We start from the raw sequence: 20,348 nt of genomic DNA, 5'->3' as shown, positions 1-20,348 counted from the left end.
ATCAGCCCAAGACTCCTCTCTTCCACTACTTTATAGTCATAACTCTCTACTCCCTCCCATCCCTAACCCCTATAACTGCTTCTCTATTCTCAGTCTCTTTTATTGTCATTTCATGAATGTTAAATAAGTGGAATTTTCCAGTGTGTATCCTTTTGAAATCTGTTTTTTTAATTCAGTATAATTTTCTTGATGTTCCTCCAGGATGTTGCATGTATTAATAGTTTGTTTCTTTATTGTCACTGGGTAGTCAACCATGGTTTGGACACACCAGTTTGTTAAACCATTCGCTTGTTCAAGGAAATTTGGATAGTTCACAGTTATTGGCTATTTAAGAATAAAGTAGCTATGAATATACTTACATAGAATTTCTCATGAGGAAAGAAGACATTTCTCTGGGGTAAATACCCAAGAGTGGATTGCTGGGTTGTATAATAAGTCCATTTTAATTTTTGCATGATTTGCCAGACTATTTTCATGCTTAATAGAGAAATCTGAATACTCTTCTGAAAAAAAAAAAAAAACTAAAATGGAAAAATTTACATCACTTTTTAAACAAGATTATGCTTCATGATGTGTTTAAAAAATAATTTCTCAGTGATGAATGCCCAACTGTTATGTAAATTAAGAAAGGATATTTTAATCTGCCTTATGTAGGAAGGGAAATATTTGTTCATAATGTGAAAAGGAGAGTGAGATCAAGCCAAAGTTCTAATTGAATTGACAATGGAAATTTAAAGATAACAGAAATAATTGTACAAAGAAAGTATACACAAAGATATCCAAAGCTTTCCACAATTATCAGTTGTACACACATTAAGAACTAACGTTTAAATAGTCTCTAATTGTTCCATGGCATTCCTGGCATTAGATCAATCTCTTAAAGAAAAATCACACTTCAAAAATAAATACATAAAATGGTTTTGCACAACTATATCAGTAACTAAAATCAGACACGTGGTAGATAAAGAAGTTACAGTGTGTTATGGGGTGAGAATTGTGTTGCAATAGAATTCCTTCCCTTTCACTTCAACTTCAAAGTAATGTGGTGAACTGAAAAGGCCAAGGAACTGACCTGAATCTAAACCCCAGCTCTCCCACTCCCTATCTATATGTCTTTGGGCAGATGAATTTTCTTTCCGGGACACAGATTTTTTAATTTGTAAAATGGACATAATACCTATGTTTAAGACCCTTGCTTGAATTATGTCATTGTTTTTCAGTCATTAAGTCATGTCCAATTCTTTGTGACCCCATGGACTACAGCATGCCAGTCTCCTCTGTCCTTCACTATCTCCCAGAGTTTTCTCGGATTAATTCCATTCAGTGATAATACTATCCAACCGTCTTGTCCTCTGCCACCTCCTTCTCCTTTTGCCTTCAATCTTTCCCAGCATCAGAATCTTCTCTAATGAGTTGGCTCTTTGCATCAGGTGGCCAAAGTATTGGAGCTTCAACTTCAGCATTAGTCCTTCAAATGAACATCAGGGTTGACTTCCTTTATGATTGACTGCTTTGAACTTCTTGCAGTTCAAGGGACTCTCAAGTGACTTCTCCAGCACCACAATTTGAAAGAATCAGTTGTTTAGCACTCAGCCTTCTTTATGTCCCATGCTCACATCCGTACACGTCTATTGGAAAAACCATAGTTTTGACTATACGGACCATTGTCAGCAAAGTGATGTCTCTGCTTTTTAATATGCTGTCTAGGTTTGTCATTCCTTCCTTTCAGGGAACAAGCATCTTTTTTTTTTTTTTTTCTTTTCTCTGGACAACAACATCCTTTTATGTCTTATATATTGATGTGCTCCTATGTTGGATGTATATATACTTAAAATTGTCGCTAATCTTCTTCTTGGGTTGAGTTTTTCATTGTTATGTAGTTGGTGTCCTTATTTGTCTCTTATAACAGTGTTTATTTTAAAGTTTATTTTGTCTGATATAAGTATTGTAACGACTTTCTTTTGGTTTCCATGTGCATGGAATAGCTTTTACCATCCCCTCACTTTCAGACTGTATGAGTCTCTTGTAAGCAGCAAATATACGGGTCTAATTTTTTTATTCATTTGGTTAGTCTTCGTCATTTGGTTGGGGCATTTAGTCCATTTGCATTTAAGGTAAAAATGGATACGTCTGTCTTATGGCCATTTTGTTAATTGTTTTGGATTTGGTTTTGTAATGTTTTTTCTTTATTCTTCTTTTCTCCTCTTCTCTTGTGATGTGATGACTATCTTCAGTTTCATTTTTAAGTTCCTTTTTGTATGTGTATCTATTATAAATTTTTGTTTTGTGGCAATCGTGAGAATTTTGTTTAGGAGTCTATAGTTATACATGCTTGTTTTAAGTTGCTAATCTCTTGATTTCAAGTAAGCAGTTTTTTAATTTCATGGCTGCAGTCACTGTCCACAGTGATTTTGGAGCCGAAGAAAATAAAACCTGTCACTATTTCCATTGTTCCCCATTCTACTGGCCATGAAGTGATGACACTGGATGCCATGATCTTAGTTTTTTTAATGTATAATTTTAAGCCAGCTTTTTCACTCTCCTCTTTCACCCTCATCAAGAGGCTCTTTAGTTCCTCTTCACTTTCTGCCATTAGAGTGGTATCATCTGCATATCTGAGGTTGTTGATATTTTTCTCAGCAATCTTGATTCTAGCTTATGATTCATCCAGCCTGGCATTTTGCATGATATAGTCTGCATATAAATTAAATAAGCAGGGTGACAATATACAACCTGTTATACTCTTTCCCCAATTTTGAATTAGTCAGTGATTGATGTATTAATTCATTACCCAAAATAGTCAAACTTCTTTCAATAGGTTCTCACATTCCAGATCATCTTTTAAGTTTTTCCCCAGGGAGTTCACAGGGACACGTCTCCCTTCATCTCAATAATTTACCTTCTTCTCTCTCCTGTATTAGAACTCTGTCTCCTAGAACCCATATATTCTGTCTTATTTGCTCTTTTAAATTTTTATTTATTTATTTTTTGGCCAAGCTGCGTGGCTTGTGGGATCTTAGTTTTGCAACTAAGGATTGAACTTGGGCCTTGGCAGTGAATGCACAAATTCCTAACCACTAGTCAGGCAAGGAATTCCCAGGAATACATCATTTTGTAATTTTTGGAGACATATGCCTTTTTAAAGTACATTTTTTTTCAAGTGGACAAAAGAACATTTTATTAACAGATCCAAATATCTTTTGTTTCTCTAAGAAGTCAAAAGCAGATAAACTTAAACATGTTTAGCAATTAATATTTCAGTATTTTCTCTTTTTTGGAAATGATTTACATATTCAATGAAGGTACCTCATTTAAAGTTAATGTTACAAAAAGATTTTGGAAACTGTCTAAGTAGACATATTTTATAAAATATAATGATGGTTGCAACATTCATTTATAAACTTTTCTCCCACTTATATCCATTTAATTTGTGTGTTCTTAAAAATTATGCTTGAGTTGCCATGAAAATTTCATGAGATATTAAAAATTAGCCCTCAGTTTATTTTTCTCATTGAAAAACCAGGCAAGTATCAAAAGTCACAGAAGCAAAGAACCTTAAAATTTACACATGGTTTTTTATCCTTAGCATATTGATATACATTAAATAAATAATTTTTATTGTAAAGTTAGTTCTTAGACTGAATTTATAATTTTATCATCTCAAGCATCTAGTGGAGATAACATAAATATATTTGACAAGGCCTAATTTATTTTATTAAAAAAATGTATTTATTTGGCTGCATCAGGTCTTAGTTGTGGCATGCGGGATCTTTATTTGCGCATGTGGGATCTAGACCAGAGACTGGACCCAGGCCCCCAGAACGGGGAGCATAGAATCTTAGCCACTGAACCAACAGGGAAATCAAGTGACTGGTCTTAATGTCAAAACTGCTTCTATTTTCTTTAAACCAATTAAATAGAGCTCTTTCACGAGTTTTTAGGAAAACTATCCAGAGGGAGAAAAATATCACACACACATAGCATACATACATAGATACATGTAAACATATAGATGAGTGCAAAGACACATCTTATAGCTTTCATTTAAGCATCGTTGTCACATAGCAAGTGCACGTGTAGCTCAGTTGCTCAGCTGTGCCCAACTCTTTGCAACCCTGTGGACTGCAGCCCTCCAGGCTCCTCTGCCTATGAGAGTCTCCAGGCAAGAATACTGGAGTGGGTGGCCACCACCTCCTCAGAGTATCTTCCTGACCCAGGGATCCAACCCGTATCTTTTATGTCTCCTACTATTGGCAGGCAGGTTCATTACTACTAGTGCCATCTGGGAAGCCCCTATAAAAGAATAGTTGGATGTAAATAGGTTTCTGCCACGTGGAACAAGTTAAGTTTACCCACTACAATGGCTCAAGTATTTACCAATATTTGTGGATAAGACTTTTAGATTTTTACTTGTCTTTAAAAGATAATCTTACTGAGGCTTTGGGCAAAATCTGGAGTAAGGGAGCCTATGGAAATATCAAATAAAGTTTGTTTTTAAAATCTCTCTCGGTTATCATTTTTTCCAGTCCCAAGTTTGCCTTAAGCAACACTTATCTCTTTGGATGCTTACATTTCAAAGATATGGTAAGGTCAATATTTCCAAAGTACTGAGAAAGAACTGTAAAGTTTATCAGCGAAGGAATTTAGGGGCATATTTGCTTATTATCAGAAATCTAAGATAATTAATTACTATAACATTTTTCTTTCCACTAGCAGTAGGATAAAATAGTTCAATGATATTTAAAAAATTTTAAGTTTTTATAGGGCAGCCCCAAAATACAAGAAGGTCTGGACATGGTAGGGTTAGCTTACAGAATAATAGACAATAAATCCAGACTTCCTGTGCATTTTCTGAACCTTTGTCAAAGCTATTTGTGGCTATCAATATTTATGTAAACATCACAACTGCTTGAATGATGTCAGCAGCTCTTAATGTTTATTTTCTGAACTTACCCTCCTAATCTTGTTAACAAAATGTTTTATTTTGTTTTTTTTCTTGCACTAACCAAGGTATTCTTCTATAGCTATCTTTTCTTTCTTTCTTTTTTTCTTTTCAATCTCATCTTCCCATAGGTACCAATAGGACCTTTGTTCAAAATGCAAGCTCTCTCAAAAACCCTTTTAAGGTGTAAGAGTTCAAATCTTCAATACACCTCTTTCAACTGTGACTCCAAACCAGTGAGTCTTTTTATGGCTTAAAACCAATATTAGGGCCTACTCATGGACACAGGGGCTTCCTGGGTAGCTCAGTTGGTAAAGAATCTGCCTCCAATGCAGGAGACCCCGGTTTGATCCCTGGGTCAGGAAGTTCCCCTGGAGAAGGGATAGACTACTCATTCCAATATTTTTGGTCTTCCCTCATGGTTCAGACAGTAAAGAATCCACCAGCAATGGGGAAGACCTGGGTTTGATCCCTGGGTTGGGAAGATCCCCTGGAGGAGAGCATGACAACCCTCTCCAGTATTCTTGCTGGGAGAATCCCCATGGACAGAGGAGCCAGGTGGGCTACAGTACATGGAGTTGCGAAGAGTCAAACACAACTGAGCGACTAAACACAGACATGAACACAAGGGGTGTCCCTAAGAAATGTGGCCCTCTCAAATGCAGAGCCTCCCCAGAGAAAGCCTAAGGAAACAAAAGCCTTCCATGTCTCAGGTGGCAATGAAACCTCTATCTCTCACAAAGTGAGACACCTTAAGTCACTCATCTCCTCACCTCTGATACCAGAAAGGTGGTACTGGGATGAGAGTCTTCCCTTCACAAATCAGGCAACAAAGGTAGAGCCTGTACATAGAGGCCCCTTATGAACTGAGACTTTATTAAAGCAGACTCCCCCGAGTGTTCACATGGTTGAATAAAGAGAATGTTGCCTGTCAGTTCGTGTTGTAGGCTCCCAGCTGGCTGACTAGCTGCTGAGGCAAGCCTGACAGACAACCTGCACCCCTAAAGTGGCAGAAACCAGGGGGAGTATTCTCACTGGTGACAAAGCCAAGTTCTCAGGATATAAAATAAAACAAATGGAGACTCTCATGGTTTTTCATGCTCATGACAAATGGCAGAGACAAACGAAAATATGACTCTTTCTGGGAGGCTAAGAATCAATAACCATAGGTGTTGATTACCAAAACCAGAGTCACAATTTAAAATCTATTTTCAATTTTTTTTTTTCTCCTGCCAGTGTGCATTTGGAAAGGAAGGGACAAGAAGAAATTGTTATCCTCCTTTTTTGTCTATGCACTCTAGACAGAAAGCTAGGAGACTGACATGGTAAGAATTCTTAACCTTCCACTGGTCTGTTGTCAATTAAACCATATCTCGACTATAGTCTCCATGAATAGCAAAGTGTTCTGGCCTTTCACTGTCCCATCCTCATCACTAGAAACTGTACAGGAGACAACATGTGTAACAAAAGACAGTTTAACAAGAGAAAAGGAAACAAGTATATTAACATGTACATTTCGTGTATACTTGTGAGAAAGGCCAGGATGAGTAAATCAAACAGTGGCTGGAATTTGGACTTAACAGATCATCTTTACCAAAGAACAGTAAATATGTAGAGGAGCAACTAGACAGAGGAAAAGAGTGCTGGGCTTCCAAGGGTGCCAAATTTTAGGATGACAAATACATTAAAAACTGATAGGCGATAGTGGCTAGTCAAAATCGTTGTTTTATAGAATCCTCTGGTGCTGTCTTGGGGCTGGTAAGTATCTGGGGTTTTGGTGATTAATATCTACACTAATTTACGTTCTGCTTTCAGGATGATAGGGGGAGGGCAGAAAACTTGTCCAGGATCTGCTTCTTCAGCTCAAAATAATCCTTGTGCCAAAGGGGAAGATTTTGGAATGGCATATTCGGTTGTTCTTCTATGGATTTTACCATCCTGTTTTTTCACTTTACAATGACACTGTGTTCTAACATGGAAATGTGAAGTAAGGCATTGTCAGATGGAGTTAGGAATGTTGTTCACCGGAGGTTTATTTATCATACTATGACATTGACTTATAAATTAAGAATTTATAATAGACACCAAAAGAGTAAGTATAGGAATCTGGCTGAGCAACATGGTGCTGTGCTATCCACCAGTCAAAACAACAGGTAGTGTGTCATGTTCTTTGTGGAAGGTGTATATAAAATAAGTGAAAAAAATGAAGACAACATACTGAAGTCACATAAAACAACTTAATGTAAATGAATGTTAATCAAAGATGGGAGCTCATTTTCAGTTGAGAAAAATGTTCATTCAGGTTTTTTTTCCTGAATACTTGCTCAACTTCATAATAAAATAGGAGGAATTTCCTCTTTTGGCAATAGTGCTAAACCCTGTTCTTTCTTTCTTAATGTCTTTAAGTAATCTCACTTCCTTATTTTCTTCAGATTAATTCTTAGGGTATCAGAATATCTCTCTTCAAACATAAGAAGAACAATGTTTCAGTCAGTGGACCAATAAACTCTTTCTGTTTTCCACGTGTTTCAGAGTGTGGAGCCACCAAACCAGTGAGATAAGAGGGAAGTGAAAAGATGTTAAATAGCAAGTCCAGCTCACCCTGGTCAGTCTGGACATTTGACTTCTCAGTCAACATGAAGGCTCTCGTTATTCTGGGGTTTCTCTTCCTTTCTGTCGCTGTCCAAGGCAAGGTCTTTGAGAGATGTGAGCTTGCCAGAACTCTGAAGAAACTTGGACTGGACGGCTATAAGGGAGTCAGCCTGGCAAACTGTGAGTTAACTCTTCTCTCTCCTTCCAAACTGTTAACCAAGTGTGGAACTAACAGAGGATGAATAATGAGCAAGGGACTTTGACTGAATGGACTTTTTCTTTGTTGGAGGATTTGTACACTTACCATGGTTAAAAACATCAACTTGCTCCTTTAGAATCAGATGTACCAGGTGAAGGACTGTGGCACTAGAGGGCCATTCTAGTCCCACTAAACATGCCAGCTGGCACATGTAGGGTGATGATAAAATGTATTTCATCATCTCGGATATGTCTGTTAAGCCCATGGTGTTTGACTCTAGCTATTTCCAGTTTGGAAGTTGGGTTCTTCTACCTGAGTAAGGCAATATTTTTCTCATTTTTAATTCCCCTACCAATGTTGGGCTTTTAACAGCAAGGTTTTTTTTAAAATACATTAAACTCTCAAAACAGTGACAATAGGAACCTATTTCCCTCAATTCATTTCTATAATAAGGATCCCTGAAATACAGCAGGAAATGACATTTTATTGTGCTCACCCCAGTTATTATTTTTCATTTTCTTCCACAGATTTCAAGAAATGGCCTTAGGAAAAGTTCCTCTGTATTTTAGTCTATATTTGTCAATGTCATCACTGTATTTTTTTATATTGAATTCAGACATTTCCCTCCATAACTATTTTTGAGTGAATGAGCAAATGGCTAGATGGATGGATGGAGGACAGTCTTTCCTATTCTGTGATTCTTACTGTCTGAATTCTAATTTGGTACCCCAATTCACCTTCAGGGTCATAAGAAATTTTCTCTCTCCCATAAAATCCTTATTTTTCCTAATAACATATTTTTCCTTTAGTGTGTGCATCTGCTGCTAATGACCAAACCCACTCAACTAATCTGTTGGTTTTTCTATTCTAGGCTCAGTATTAACTTAGGGATGTGTGAAGAGCAAGAGCTATTTTAATATTTTTAAAAGTTTATTATCTTGTTTCATTAGTATTACCAAATGATTTGCTAATAAAAGAATTCTCTTAAGAGAATTCTTAACACAAAAGTGTTAAAATATTTCACAAGTAAGTACATCTTCGTACTTATAAAGTAAGTTGTTAGTAAAGTAGAATTAAATAGAACTGATTGGGCTATGAAGTGTAAGTCATATCATGTGGTTTTTCAACTAAAAATACATTTTTTTTCAGGGTTGTGTTTGACCAAATGGGAAAGCAGTTATAACACAAAAGCTACAAACTACAATCCTAGCAGTGAAAGCACTGATTATGGGATATTTCAGATCAACAGCAAATGGTGGTGTAATGATGGCAAAACCCCTAATGCAGTTGACGGCTGTCATGTATCCTGCAGCGGTAAGACAAGATGATGTTGAGTGATGGCTCAGCCCCGATCTGGTTATACTTGTAAGAACAGAGATTCAGTACAAATGAAAATGTCTTGAAGGCTTCCCTGGTGGCTCAGATGGTAGAAAATCTGCTTACAGTGAGGGAGATCCCTGTTCGGGGAGAATTCGGGGACAGAGGAGCTTGGCTGGCTACAGTCCATGTTGTCGCAAAGAGTCTAACACAACTCAGCGATTAACACTTTCACTCATCATGAAAGTTGGCTGTTTGCTAACATACAAGAGTTTCTTGAATGGCGTAGCACTTTAGTATAACTGAACTTGTTGGTGCTTTGTAAAGAACAATGCCATTCCTCTTATCTTGTTTGGGAAAATTTAGGGATAATTACGGAGAAGGCAGTGGCATCCCACTGCAGTATTCTTGCCTGGAGAATCCCAGGGACAGAGGAGCCTAGTGGGCTGCTGTCTATGGGGTCACACAGAGTCGGACACGACTGAAGCGACTTAGCAGCAGCAGCAGGGATAATTAGGTTGTGTGTGTGTGTTTTTATTTAATATACCCTCCTTTATTGGAAAACAAAGGATTACTAGTTAGCCAAAGAGGAGGAATACCTGTGGTTCCTTTTAAAAAATTGTTTTTACTTTTTATGATGATATGTTTGAAATATATAGAAAATTCGAAACATGACTATATCAACCATCAGTATGATCATCATGTACTGAACTGAACTGAACTGAACTGAACTTTAACAGTTATTCACATTTTGTAATATTTACTTCTTCTATGTATATAAACTGTATATATATGTGTGTGTGTGTGTTGGCTGAGTGGTTTACAGTGAGTTTGAAACTCTTAAGTTCTTGAGCTTGGATTTCCAAAAAATACAGTTCTTATTTAAATACTGTCATTGTGATAAGTTAATTTACAGATTTGTTTAACTGGGCTGAAATAAATTTTCTATTGAGATCCTTTTAAAATAGAGATGACATACAATGTTTAGTGCATAAAATATTGGTGACCTGATACAAATTTATATTGTTAATTTTTATATATTAAAATTCCTAATAGAGAAATTAGTCTAAGAATATTCTTTTGTATCATGTTAATTTACTTTAAAAAGCATTTTACATTATATAATAATCTGTGGTCACTGAATAAAAATTCTCACTATCCAGAGATTTATGATAACTGGTAAGTTTTGGTATCTACATCTTTCAGAAGATACATCATTCACATACATGAATGTAAAACTATATTATGCATTTTTGTACCCACATACAAGCATGTAAGCAATGAATGACAGCAGAAATGAAATTATACTAAACTTACTGCTTTATAATATGCTGTTTATTACACAAAATTATTTTATCAATAAGTACCAATCTTTATTATATTTCAAGATAAATAAATTCCACTAAATAAATATTCTATAATTTATCAATCCAAATCTCATTGATAAGCACTTAGGCTGTGTTTCCCCCTGTTATTAATTGATATGAAACATCTGTACACACATCTTTGGGTGTGTACATCTCTTATTATTTCTTTAGAATAAACTTCCAGTAATAGAATTGCTGAGCCAAAAAATGCTGGACCCATTTCGCCCTGGTTGTTTTTGTTTTGCTTCAGTAGCTCAGCTGGTAAAGAATCCACCTACAATTCAGGAGACCCTGGTTCGATTCCTGGGTCGGGAAGTTCTCCTGGAGAAGGGATAGGCTACTCACTCCAGTATTCTTGGCCTTCCCTGGCTCAGATGGTAAAGAATCTGCCCACAATACAGGTGACCTGGGTTCAATCCACAGTGGTTGCATGGCAACCCACTGCAGTATTCTTGCCTGGAGAATCACCATGGAGAGAGAAGCCTGATGGGCTACAGTCCACGGGGTCGCAAAGCATTGGGCACGAATGAGCGACTAAGCACAGCACAGTAAAAAGAGAATCTTCTATCACATTAATTAATAAATCCAGAACTCCCAATGACTTTGGTAAATGAGAAACGAAACGCTTTAATTTCATGCCAAATGGGATAGAATGAAGAAAAGGTTTTCCCCTAACATTCACAATATGGACTCAAAAAATAATTTTAGTTGTATTTTCCTTAGCTTAAGAAAATAAAGCCTGCTGAACCTAAACTTAAAATGAAATCTCTAGGAATGTTGTTTTCATTTCTCACCATCTGCTTTTCAGAATTAATGGAAAATGACATCGCTAAAGCTGTAGCGTGTGCAAAGCATATTGTCAGTGAGCAAGGCATTACAGCCTGGTACGTTGTTTTTTTGGGTATTTTTTTCTGCTTCCAATTCTATTGAGATGTAATTGACACACAGCGCTGTAGAAGTTTAAGGTGTACGGTATAAGAGTTTGACTTACATACATTATGAAATTATTATCACAGTCAGTTTAGTGAACAACCATTATGTCATATGGTTACAAAAATAAAGAAATAGAAGGAAAAAATATGTGTGTGTGATGAAAAGTCTTATGCTATACTCTCTTAACAATTTTCATATACATATGAATTTTATGTATGAATATGTATATTCATATAAATGAATTCATTAAATTCATTTATATGAATTTTCATATATTTATTTCATACATATAGCGGTATTGATTGTATTTATCACATTGTACATTACATTCCTAGTATTTTTATACCTAGAAGTTTGTAGTACCTTTAGTTGCCTTCATCCAGTTTGCCACCCCTCATCTCAACTACAACCTGCTCCTCTGGTAACCACGTATCTGACTTCTTTTTCTATGAGTTTGTTTGTATGTTTGTGTTTGAAGTATAATGGACCCACAACACTGTGTTAATTTCTATTACAGACTATGGTTTATGTTAAGCATTAAAGAGGTGAGCTGGGGGCTTTCCTTGTGGTCCAGTTGATAAGACTTTGTGCTTCTAAGGCAGGGGGTGCTGGACAGGAAACCAACGACATCAGGTGTGGCCAAAAAAATAAGACGGTGGGGAGAACTGGGGGTTTTTTGGTAGCACCTCAGGGCACCCGAAATTTTAGCTTCCCTCTCCCGCACCAAGAATCGAACCTTGTCCACAACTTTGGAGGGGCAAAGTCTTAACAACCGGACCACCAGGGAAGTCCCAGGTGAGAGCTGTTTTACCCTACTCTTATGAGAGAAGCGAAGGACTATTTCCAAAGAACAAAGTATGCTACTGAGAACTGAAAAATTGCAGCTTTAAATTAATGCTAACAATGTACTACATATGAACACTTTACTTTAACTGACTCAGAATCTTATTCTTTTACTCTTCAATTTATTTTAGGAGATTCTAGAGTTTTTAAGATTCTACACACTCTATCTTGTCATATCTTGAAATTATTTTTGGAATTAAGTAAATGTGGAATGCACTCTGCAGTTGTGTTGTGAACAACACAGGACTCACCATTTGTGTTCAGCATTCTGTGCTCTAGTGAAGGCTGGTGGAGATGTGAAGTCCTTGGTATACATATCTCCAGTTGGCAAATAACAATACTTGGATTTGTCTATAGCTTGAATTTCATGTATTGATGAACTATTTTGTTCTCCCAAAGGATTTGAAGTATGTACATTACAATGAAGCTATGTTTTAGTCTTATTACCATTTGTTTCATCTTTCTCCACAGGGTGGCATGGAAAAGTCATTGTCGAGACCATGACGTCAGCAGTTACGTTGAGGGTTGCACCCTGTAACTGTGGAGTTATCATTCTTCAGCTCATTTTATCTCTTTTTCATATTAAGGAAGTGATAGTTGAATGAAAGTTTATACCACCATTGTTTCAAACAAATAACATTTTTACAGAAGCAGGAGCATGTGGTCTTTCTTCTAAGAAGCCTAATGTTTATCTAATGTGTTAATTGTTTGATATTAGGCCTACAATATTTTTCAGTTTGCTAATGAAACTAATCCTGGTGAATATTTGTCTAAACTCTTAATTATCAAATATGTCTCCAGTACATTCAGTTCTTAATTAAAGCAAGATCATTTATGTGCCTTGCTGATCATGAAGGAATATAAAGAGGGATTAGATGAGCTGTTTCTTTTCCTTAATTTTATTAGCATAGATTCATGCATTATGACCAAATTTAGAGGCAGATAAGTATTGAAATAACTAACCACAGATATGAAATTATGCATGCTGTAAAAAATACAAACATTTTCATTAAAAGCTTTGCAATTCATACCTTGTCTGTTTTGTTTAGAGCCATTTAGTGTCTCTGAAGAAATACATATGTATGTACTTGGGAAAAAATGAGCTGACACTTAGTATTTCCAACATTCTCACCTGTATCCAAACAGAAGGATATTGCTAGAGAAAAATCCATAGGCTTATTCACAGATCTCAATTAAAAAAAAAAAATTGGTGGAACTGCACAGCTTTGGGGTCTTAGTTCCCCAAGCAGGTATTGAATCTCCACCCTGAACAGCGAAAGCATGGATTCCTAGCCACCAGACTGTCATTCCTTTCAGTGTGGTTAAATTCATAACCACAAATCTCAAATGGGCCCTTAAGATTGATTGGTGGTCACTTCTCTGTGAACTTTCTGTGCTGATATTCCCACTCTCCAAAATGGCTGTCACTGTTTACTTCTCTCTTTCCAAAGTTCCAGCAAGCACACCAGCTACTAGCCTTCCATCCTCTACTCTCAGTAGACGACCTGGGCTCACATTACACTGACAGAACAGAATCAAGTCATACAAAATTCTACCCCCCTGGCCACCATAATAGTGTTCACACCTCTCCTGAGCCCTCCTTCCCTTCTTTCCCCTTCATCACTAGGATGTAGGGCCTCTGCTCCTGCCAAAGACAGTTTCTACATGCAGTCTTCACCATACATAGCCCCCTCACTACTCCAATTTAAGCTAAGTTTTTCCAGCATCCTGTGTTTCTTCCTCATTGCTCGATCACCCCATCACTGTGCAAACTGCCCCCAAAAAGGTTCATCTTGCAAAGGACTCTCCATGGACTCTATATCATGGACTCTACATCTCCAAATACGTCATTCTTTGCTCCCTTTTACAGCAGCATTTGGGGATGAAATATCTATATTCACCCACTCCATGACCTCACCTCCCTTTGTCTTTTCATCTCTTCTTAATCTGACTGCTCTCCTCACTCAGCTGAAAAGGGCTCCAGCCTGACCCCTTCTAGGGTGCCTTGGGGCCAGTTCTAGTGATCACCTGATTTCTGTTCATCCTACTTGATCTCTCAGCAGCATTTGACAGAGTGAACCACTTCCTACTTCTAGAAACGTTTTTCTTCCTTAGCTTCTCCTCCTTTACATCCTGCCTCATTGATGGCTCCTTCTCAGCCCTTCATGGCTGGCTGTTCCTCTGCTCTTTGATTTTTAACTGTGGGAGTCCCCAGGACTCAAACCTGTAAAACCATCTGAAAGAACAGTTTTACTTATTCATTTATTTTTCTTTTCTTGCTGAAGAATAACTTTCAAAAGAATAGAGTCTTTCCCACTCTTTAAAGACATTAAAATAATATTAATCTTTCCCAAAATTTGCAAGTACACTAAAGCCTTTTACGTTTTCTGAACAGTTTTAGAATATACTGCCAATATGGTGCCCAGCGGCTCTGAATCCTTCAATATACAACTCTCACAGAACCTCAGAACATCATCCAAATCAGGAGGTGAACACTGACAAATTAGGACCACCTCGTCATCAGATCTTTGCAATTTTATCAATTGTCACATAAGTTTTTCTTCACTAAAAGGTCTGATTCAGAATCACGTGTTTAAATTGGTTGAAATGTTTTTCAGATTCCTTCAATCTAGATCATTGCTTCACTTTTTTCTTAACTTTTATCAGTTTAACCCCTTTGAAGACCGCAAGCCAACTATGGTGTAAATGGCCTAAGGTTTTTCTGATATTCTCTAGAGTAAATTAGGTTCTGCATCTTTGGCAGAGGTACCATAGATGTAATACTGTGCTCTTTCTGTTATATCTCTCAGGTGACATGCAGTTTTGAAATATTCTATTACTTATGATGTTCACATAGATTATTTGATTAACGTAATGTCTGCAAGTCACCTTCACTCTGAGGTATTTGGAAGAGGGTGAGGTACTTTGAGAAATTTTCTTCCTCATCAAAATGTCAATTTTTGCATGTACTCACTATATCAGCATGGACCCCTGGCTTCCTATCTTACTGCAATTATTACGTGTCATAATCCGTGGCCATCATTTAGTTTGATGTTCCTGATTTGGCCAGGAGAGCCTCTACACACTAGCTTTGGTGTTCCCATCATTCTCTGGGTACTTTTTTGTTTTCTTGTGTAAAGTGTTTTAATTCTCACCTTATTCTTTTCCTCCTTCAGCTGGAGTCTTCCACTTCTCCCAAGAACCCTTATTTTAAAAAACCAGCTCTGGGTAGTTGAGTGTTATTGTTTGCCTATCCCATCAATGGTAAGAGCTATAGAATGTATGAATTTACATAATTTTTATCTATTTAAATTGAGTTCATATAATACCTCCAGTTCCAGTCTCATACAACAAGGTTAATTCTAGTTTTTTTCCTTTTTCATGTTGGTAACTCCCTTGTATGCTGCTGCTGCTGCTGCTAAGTCACTTCAGTCGTGTCCAACTCTGTGCGACCCCATAGACACCAGCCCACCAGGCTCCCCCGTCCCTGGGATTCTCCAGGCAAGAACACTGGAGTGGGTTGCCATTTCCTTCTCCAATGCATAAAAGTGAACGTGAAAGTGAAGTCGCTCAGTCGTGTCCGACTCTTCGCGACCCCATGGACTGCAGCCTACCAGGCTCCTCCGTCCATGGGATTTTCCAGGCAAGAGTACTGGAGTGGGGTGCCATTGCCTTCTCCAACTCCCTTGTATGACAGTGAGAAATCAGACACCCATTGTCTTTAATATCCTTAAGATGTATTGTGAGCACAAGCATATATTTGATCAACTTGACTGTTTGTAACCAATCTCCCAACACTGCCACACCATGGATTTGATGCTGTGCACTCAGGCTTTGATACCTCTCATTGGGTCACCCCTTCTTCCACATCTGGACAGCTGCTTTGGTGTGTTATATCTTTGACACAACATGCTGGACCACTGTTTTTACAGGAAGGAGGGCAGAAAGGTTTTCCTCTTGTTTATACCTGTATTCCAAGTACCTAGAACAGTGCCTATAATACGATATATGCCCAATAAAAATCAGTTACTTGAATGAATATCTCTGATTATTTAGTATATTCCCCCACCCTGGGGATTCTAAGAGTTTTCTTACTATCCAATCTCACATGATTCTAATACAGTAGCTTCTGGGGCTCCAAGTGTCAGATCTCAAATCTGTATGACCAGCCATGGGAGGACAGCAGAGGGTCCCAACTCTAGTACAGCCTCTGACTTCAAGATTTTAGGACCATTTGGCTATGAATAAAGGGTTTATTCATATCAGAATATCCAGAGGTGTAAGAAGAATGAGTCAAGGTAGAGGAGCGAGGCTTGAAGTGTGACAGCTCAGATGCACAGATAGGATGTATCTAAGAAGCACCAGGACAGATGTATAACAATGGCTGACTAAAGAAATAACCAGAGAGTAGCAAAAGTTGGCCTAACAGGGAAAGCAATGGTTGTTGAAGATTTTGCTTAGTGGTTTTGATAAATGTCATGCCTTTACTTATACCTGTTATTTTAATACAATTAAGTTCTCAAGCCAAATTTTCACCCTTATTCTGAGAACGAAGTAAAAATCAGTGTGAAAGTTTCATCATGTTTAAAAGACTTTCAGTTCTCATGTTGCTCAGTTTCACCTCAGGATACTATTTGAAATGCAGAGTAATATTCCAGATGATTTTACTGGGCTCTTCCTGTAGCACTAGTTATAACTAAGCCTTGAGCATATCTCTTGCACTTGTATTTAGCAGACTTACTTAAAAAATATTTTATAGAAATTGCTAAAGGGAATTTAAAAGTTATATCATGAGTGACTAAAGTCATTCATAGACATAATGTTTTTCAGTTATATATATGTCTATTATGCAAATTACATTAAAAAAATAATTTTGTGTATTCATTTTATTTTTGCTGTGCTGGGTCTTCATTGTGTGGGCTTTTCCGTAGCTGAGGCAAGAAGGGGCTGTCTCTAGTTGCAGTACCTGGGCCTCTCCTTGGGGTGGCGTCTCTTGTTGCGGGGCTCTGGGGGCTGGGGCTTCAGTGGTTGCTGTGCGAGGGCTCGGTGGTTGCAGCCCCCGCCCCCCGCCCCCGGCTCTAGAGCACAGCCTCAGTAGTCGTGGTGCGCAGGTTTAGCTGCTCCGCAGCACATGGGATCCTCCCAGGTCAGGGATCGAACACGTGTCTCTTTCATTGGCAGGTGAATTCTGTACCACTAAGTCCACCAGGGAAGCAGCAAATTATATTGTAGACCGTTCAAAATTTTTTACAAAGTTATAAATTCTCAGTGTTTACAGAATGAGATGTTTCTACAGGTTTGTTATGAAAGATGTTACTCCTCATTTTTCCCACTTTACAGGCAACAATTTTCTACTCTTTTAGGTTAATGTTAGGAATTTTAGACAGTGCCCTGTTGGCCTAGTGGTTAGCATTTTGCACTTTCACTGCTGTGGCCCGGGTTCAATCCCTGGTCTAGGAATTGAGATAACACAAGCTGTGGGGCATGGCCAAAAAAAAAAAAAAAAAAAGAATTTTATTTATACTCCCATGCTTTTATGCTTGTATTGCATCTTCTTGATTTCTCCATTTTATGATATTGATTCCCATGGTTAAGGATTAAGTTCTATTTCCTCCTCCTGCATCTTCATCACACATGGCAACTTTCCCTAAAACCTATCCTTCTGATGTAACCACATATACTTTATTAGATCAATACTCAGTTTTTACATAGTCATAAATACAATTATTTTCTTCTCTTATGCAAGATTTTATTTTCCCTAGAGCTAGTAACTACATGATCTTAAACTGGCTTAGCTTTCTTTGTATCTATCATTAGTTCAACTCCCAACTTCAAGGTGCCTTCAATACTTTATTGAAGTATAGTTGATGTAAATACAATAATATATAAGTTTTAAGTGTACAACATAGCAATTCACAATTCTTAAAAATTATATTTCATTTGTAGTTATAAAGTATTGGCTATATTCCTTGTATTGTCCAATATATTTGTGTAGTTTGCTTATTTATTTATTTTGTCTGTGCTACATGGCTTTCAAGATTTTAGTTTCCAACCAGGGTCCAAACCCACGCTCCCTGCAGTCGATGCATGGAATCCTATCTGCTGGACTGCCAGGGAGTCTCAGCTTATTTATTTTATGCACAGTAGTTTGCACCCCTTAATCCCCACTGCCGTCTACGTCTTCCGTTTAAATCTCCTCTCAGGTCTTTAGTTGCAGCTAGTATGTCATCCGTCTTATCTTTCTCCAAGTTTTTTCATTTCTGCTCTTAAAGTTTTAATTCCAACAGCTCTCTTTCACTCCCTGACTATTCTTTTCTTCCTTGTTTTGTGTCATGTTTGCTATTTCTTATTTTATCTGGATGTAGTAATAACAGTTTGGGTTTGTTTTGGCTTTGGTTGACTTCTCTATGTTTCCTCTTATCTGCCATTTCACTTGTTTAATTTGAATTATATCTTTTCATATTAGAGGCGTTTCTCTGTTATTTGGCAATCCTTGGTTATCTATTTAAATTTAGGATCGGGAAACTTTAAAAGTCATTTGAGGTTCTGAGGGCCTATATGGATTTGACTGTGCGTCCTTCTCTGAAGGATGACCTGGTGGGTTGAGTCAGTTTCACTGAGGCTCCTTAGATCTCTCCTCTTAGACTGGACACATCCCCAGGGCAGCCTCTCCCTCCTCTCTGCTCACACACACATAAAAAGGCCTGGTTGCCAGTATTTCAAGAGTTTAGTGGGGGATGAAGGTCTTAGTACCCCGCATGTGTTTGGCTAATCTACCTATTTTCTGTAGGGTATTCCTCCCTGTCTGGTGACCCTCAATGCAAAGGCCCTGCTTTACAACCTTGTTCTATCCCGTGGGGGTAAATAATTGTTCAGCTATAGGAACCTGAATTTTTAAAAAAAATTTTTTTGTGGTAAAAGTCACATAATATAAAGCATACTATTTTAACCATATTTAACTATACATTTCAGTGGCACTAAGTGCATTCACATTATTGTGCAACTTTCATTATCATCCATTTCTCAAATTGTTCACCTTCCTACTGAACCTCTGCCCCCATTAAGCACTAACTCCCCATTCTCCCTCCCCCAGCCCCCGGCATCTACCCGTGTACTTTCTGACTCTATGAGTTTGAGTATTCTAGGTGTCTCCTATAAGTAGAATCAAACAGTATTTGTTTGCATCTAACATATATTCACTTGTGGCTCAGCGGATAAAGAATCTGCCTGCAATGCGGTAGACCTGGGTTTGATTCCTGGGTTGGGAAGATCCCCTGGAGAAGGGAAAGGTTATCTACTCCAGTATTCTGGCCTGGAGAATTCCATGGACTATACAGTCCATGGGGTCACAGAGTTGGACACGACTGAGTGACTTTTACTTTCAATGTACGTTGGAATGTATTTTTAGGTAAATATATGTCCTACGAACAGATTGTAATTTCTTTCTTTCTTTTTTTTTTTTTTCCTGCTATGGGAGCAGTAGGTTCTCAATAATCATCTATTTTATACATGGTAGTGTGTATATGCCAATCCCAATCTGCAAACTTATCCTACCTCAGTTCCCCCCTTGGTATCCATGTGTTTATTCCCTATGTCTGTAGAACCTGAATATTTTTTAAACAGAATCTCAACCAGTCTTTTTTTTTTCTAGCTCCTCTCTTCCTCCTCCCTTCCCTTACTTCCAGAGATCCCTACACCCACAAATTCTTGAGATTCAGGGAGTTCCTGCAGTGTGAATTGGATAGCTTCTTAGCTCTGACCTCAGCTCTGAGGACTGCCCTATACCACTTGCCTTTTCTAGTCCGAGTTTCAAGATTTCTGTTTCTGTCTTCTCTCTCATTCTCCCAGTCCTGATAGGTTTATGTCTTTTTGAAAATCTCTTATTTTTTGATAATTTCTTTCTTTATTTTATTTTTGGCTGTACTGGTCTTCTTTGCTGAATGCAAGCTTTCTCCAGTTGTGGCGAGCGGGTGTCACTGTGCGTTGCGGTGTGCGGATTTCCCACTGTGGTGACTTCTCTGTTGCAGGGTGCGGATTTCCCACTGTGGTGACTTCTCTGTTGCAGGGTGCGGATTTCCCACTGTGGTGACTTCTCTGTTGCAGAGCGCGGGCTTTAGCCTGGAGGGCTTCAGTAGTTGTAGCACACATGCTCAGT

At 37.9% G+C, this 20,348-nt stretch overlaps 1 protein-coding gene across 1 annotated transcript; it reads left to right on the top strand.

Moving 5' to 3' along the window:
- Positions 1-7,547: 7,547 nt before the first annotated feature.
- LYZ2 (lysozyme C-2) lies at positions 7,548-13,220 on the top strand. Its single transcript, NM_180999.1, is given in 4 exon segments — positions 7,548-7,714; positions 8,883-9,047; positions 11,226-11,301; positions 12,665-13,220. Coding segments are annotated over 4 exon segments (444 nt in total). The 5' UTR covers positions 7,548-7,578; the 3' UTR covers positions 12,732-13,220.
- The last annotated feature ends 7,128 nt before the right edge of the window (positions 13,221-20,348 follow it).

The sequence above is a fragment of the Bos taurus genome, chromosome 5 (assembly GCF_002263795.3).
Source record: "Bos taurus isolate L1 Dominette 01449 registration number 42190680 breed Hereford chromosome 5, ARS-UCD2.0, whole genome shotgun sequence".
In the NCBI taxonomy this organism is placed as follows: Eukaryota; Metazoa; Chordata; class Mammalia; order Artiodactyla; family Bovidae; genus Bos; species Bos taurus.
This window is presented reverse-complemented; position numbering and strand designations above follow the sequence as displayed.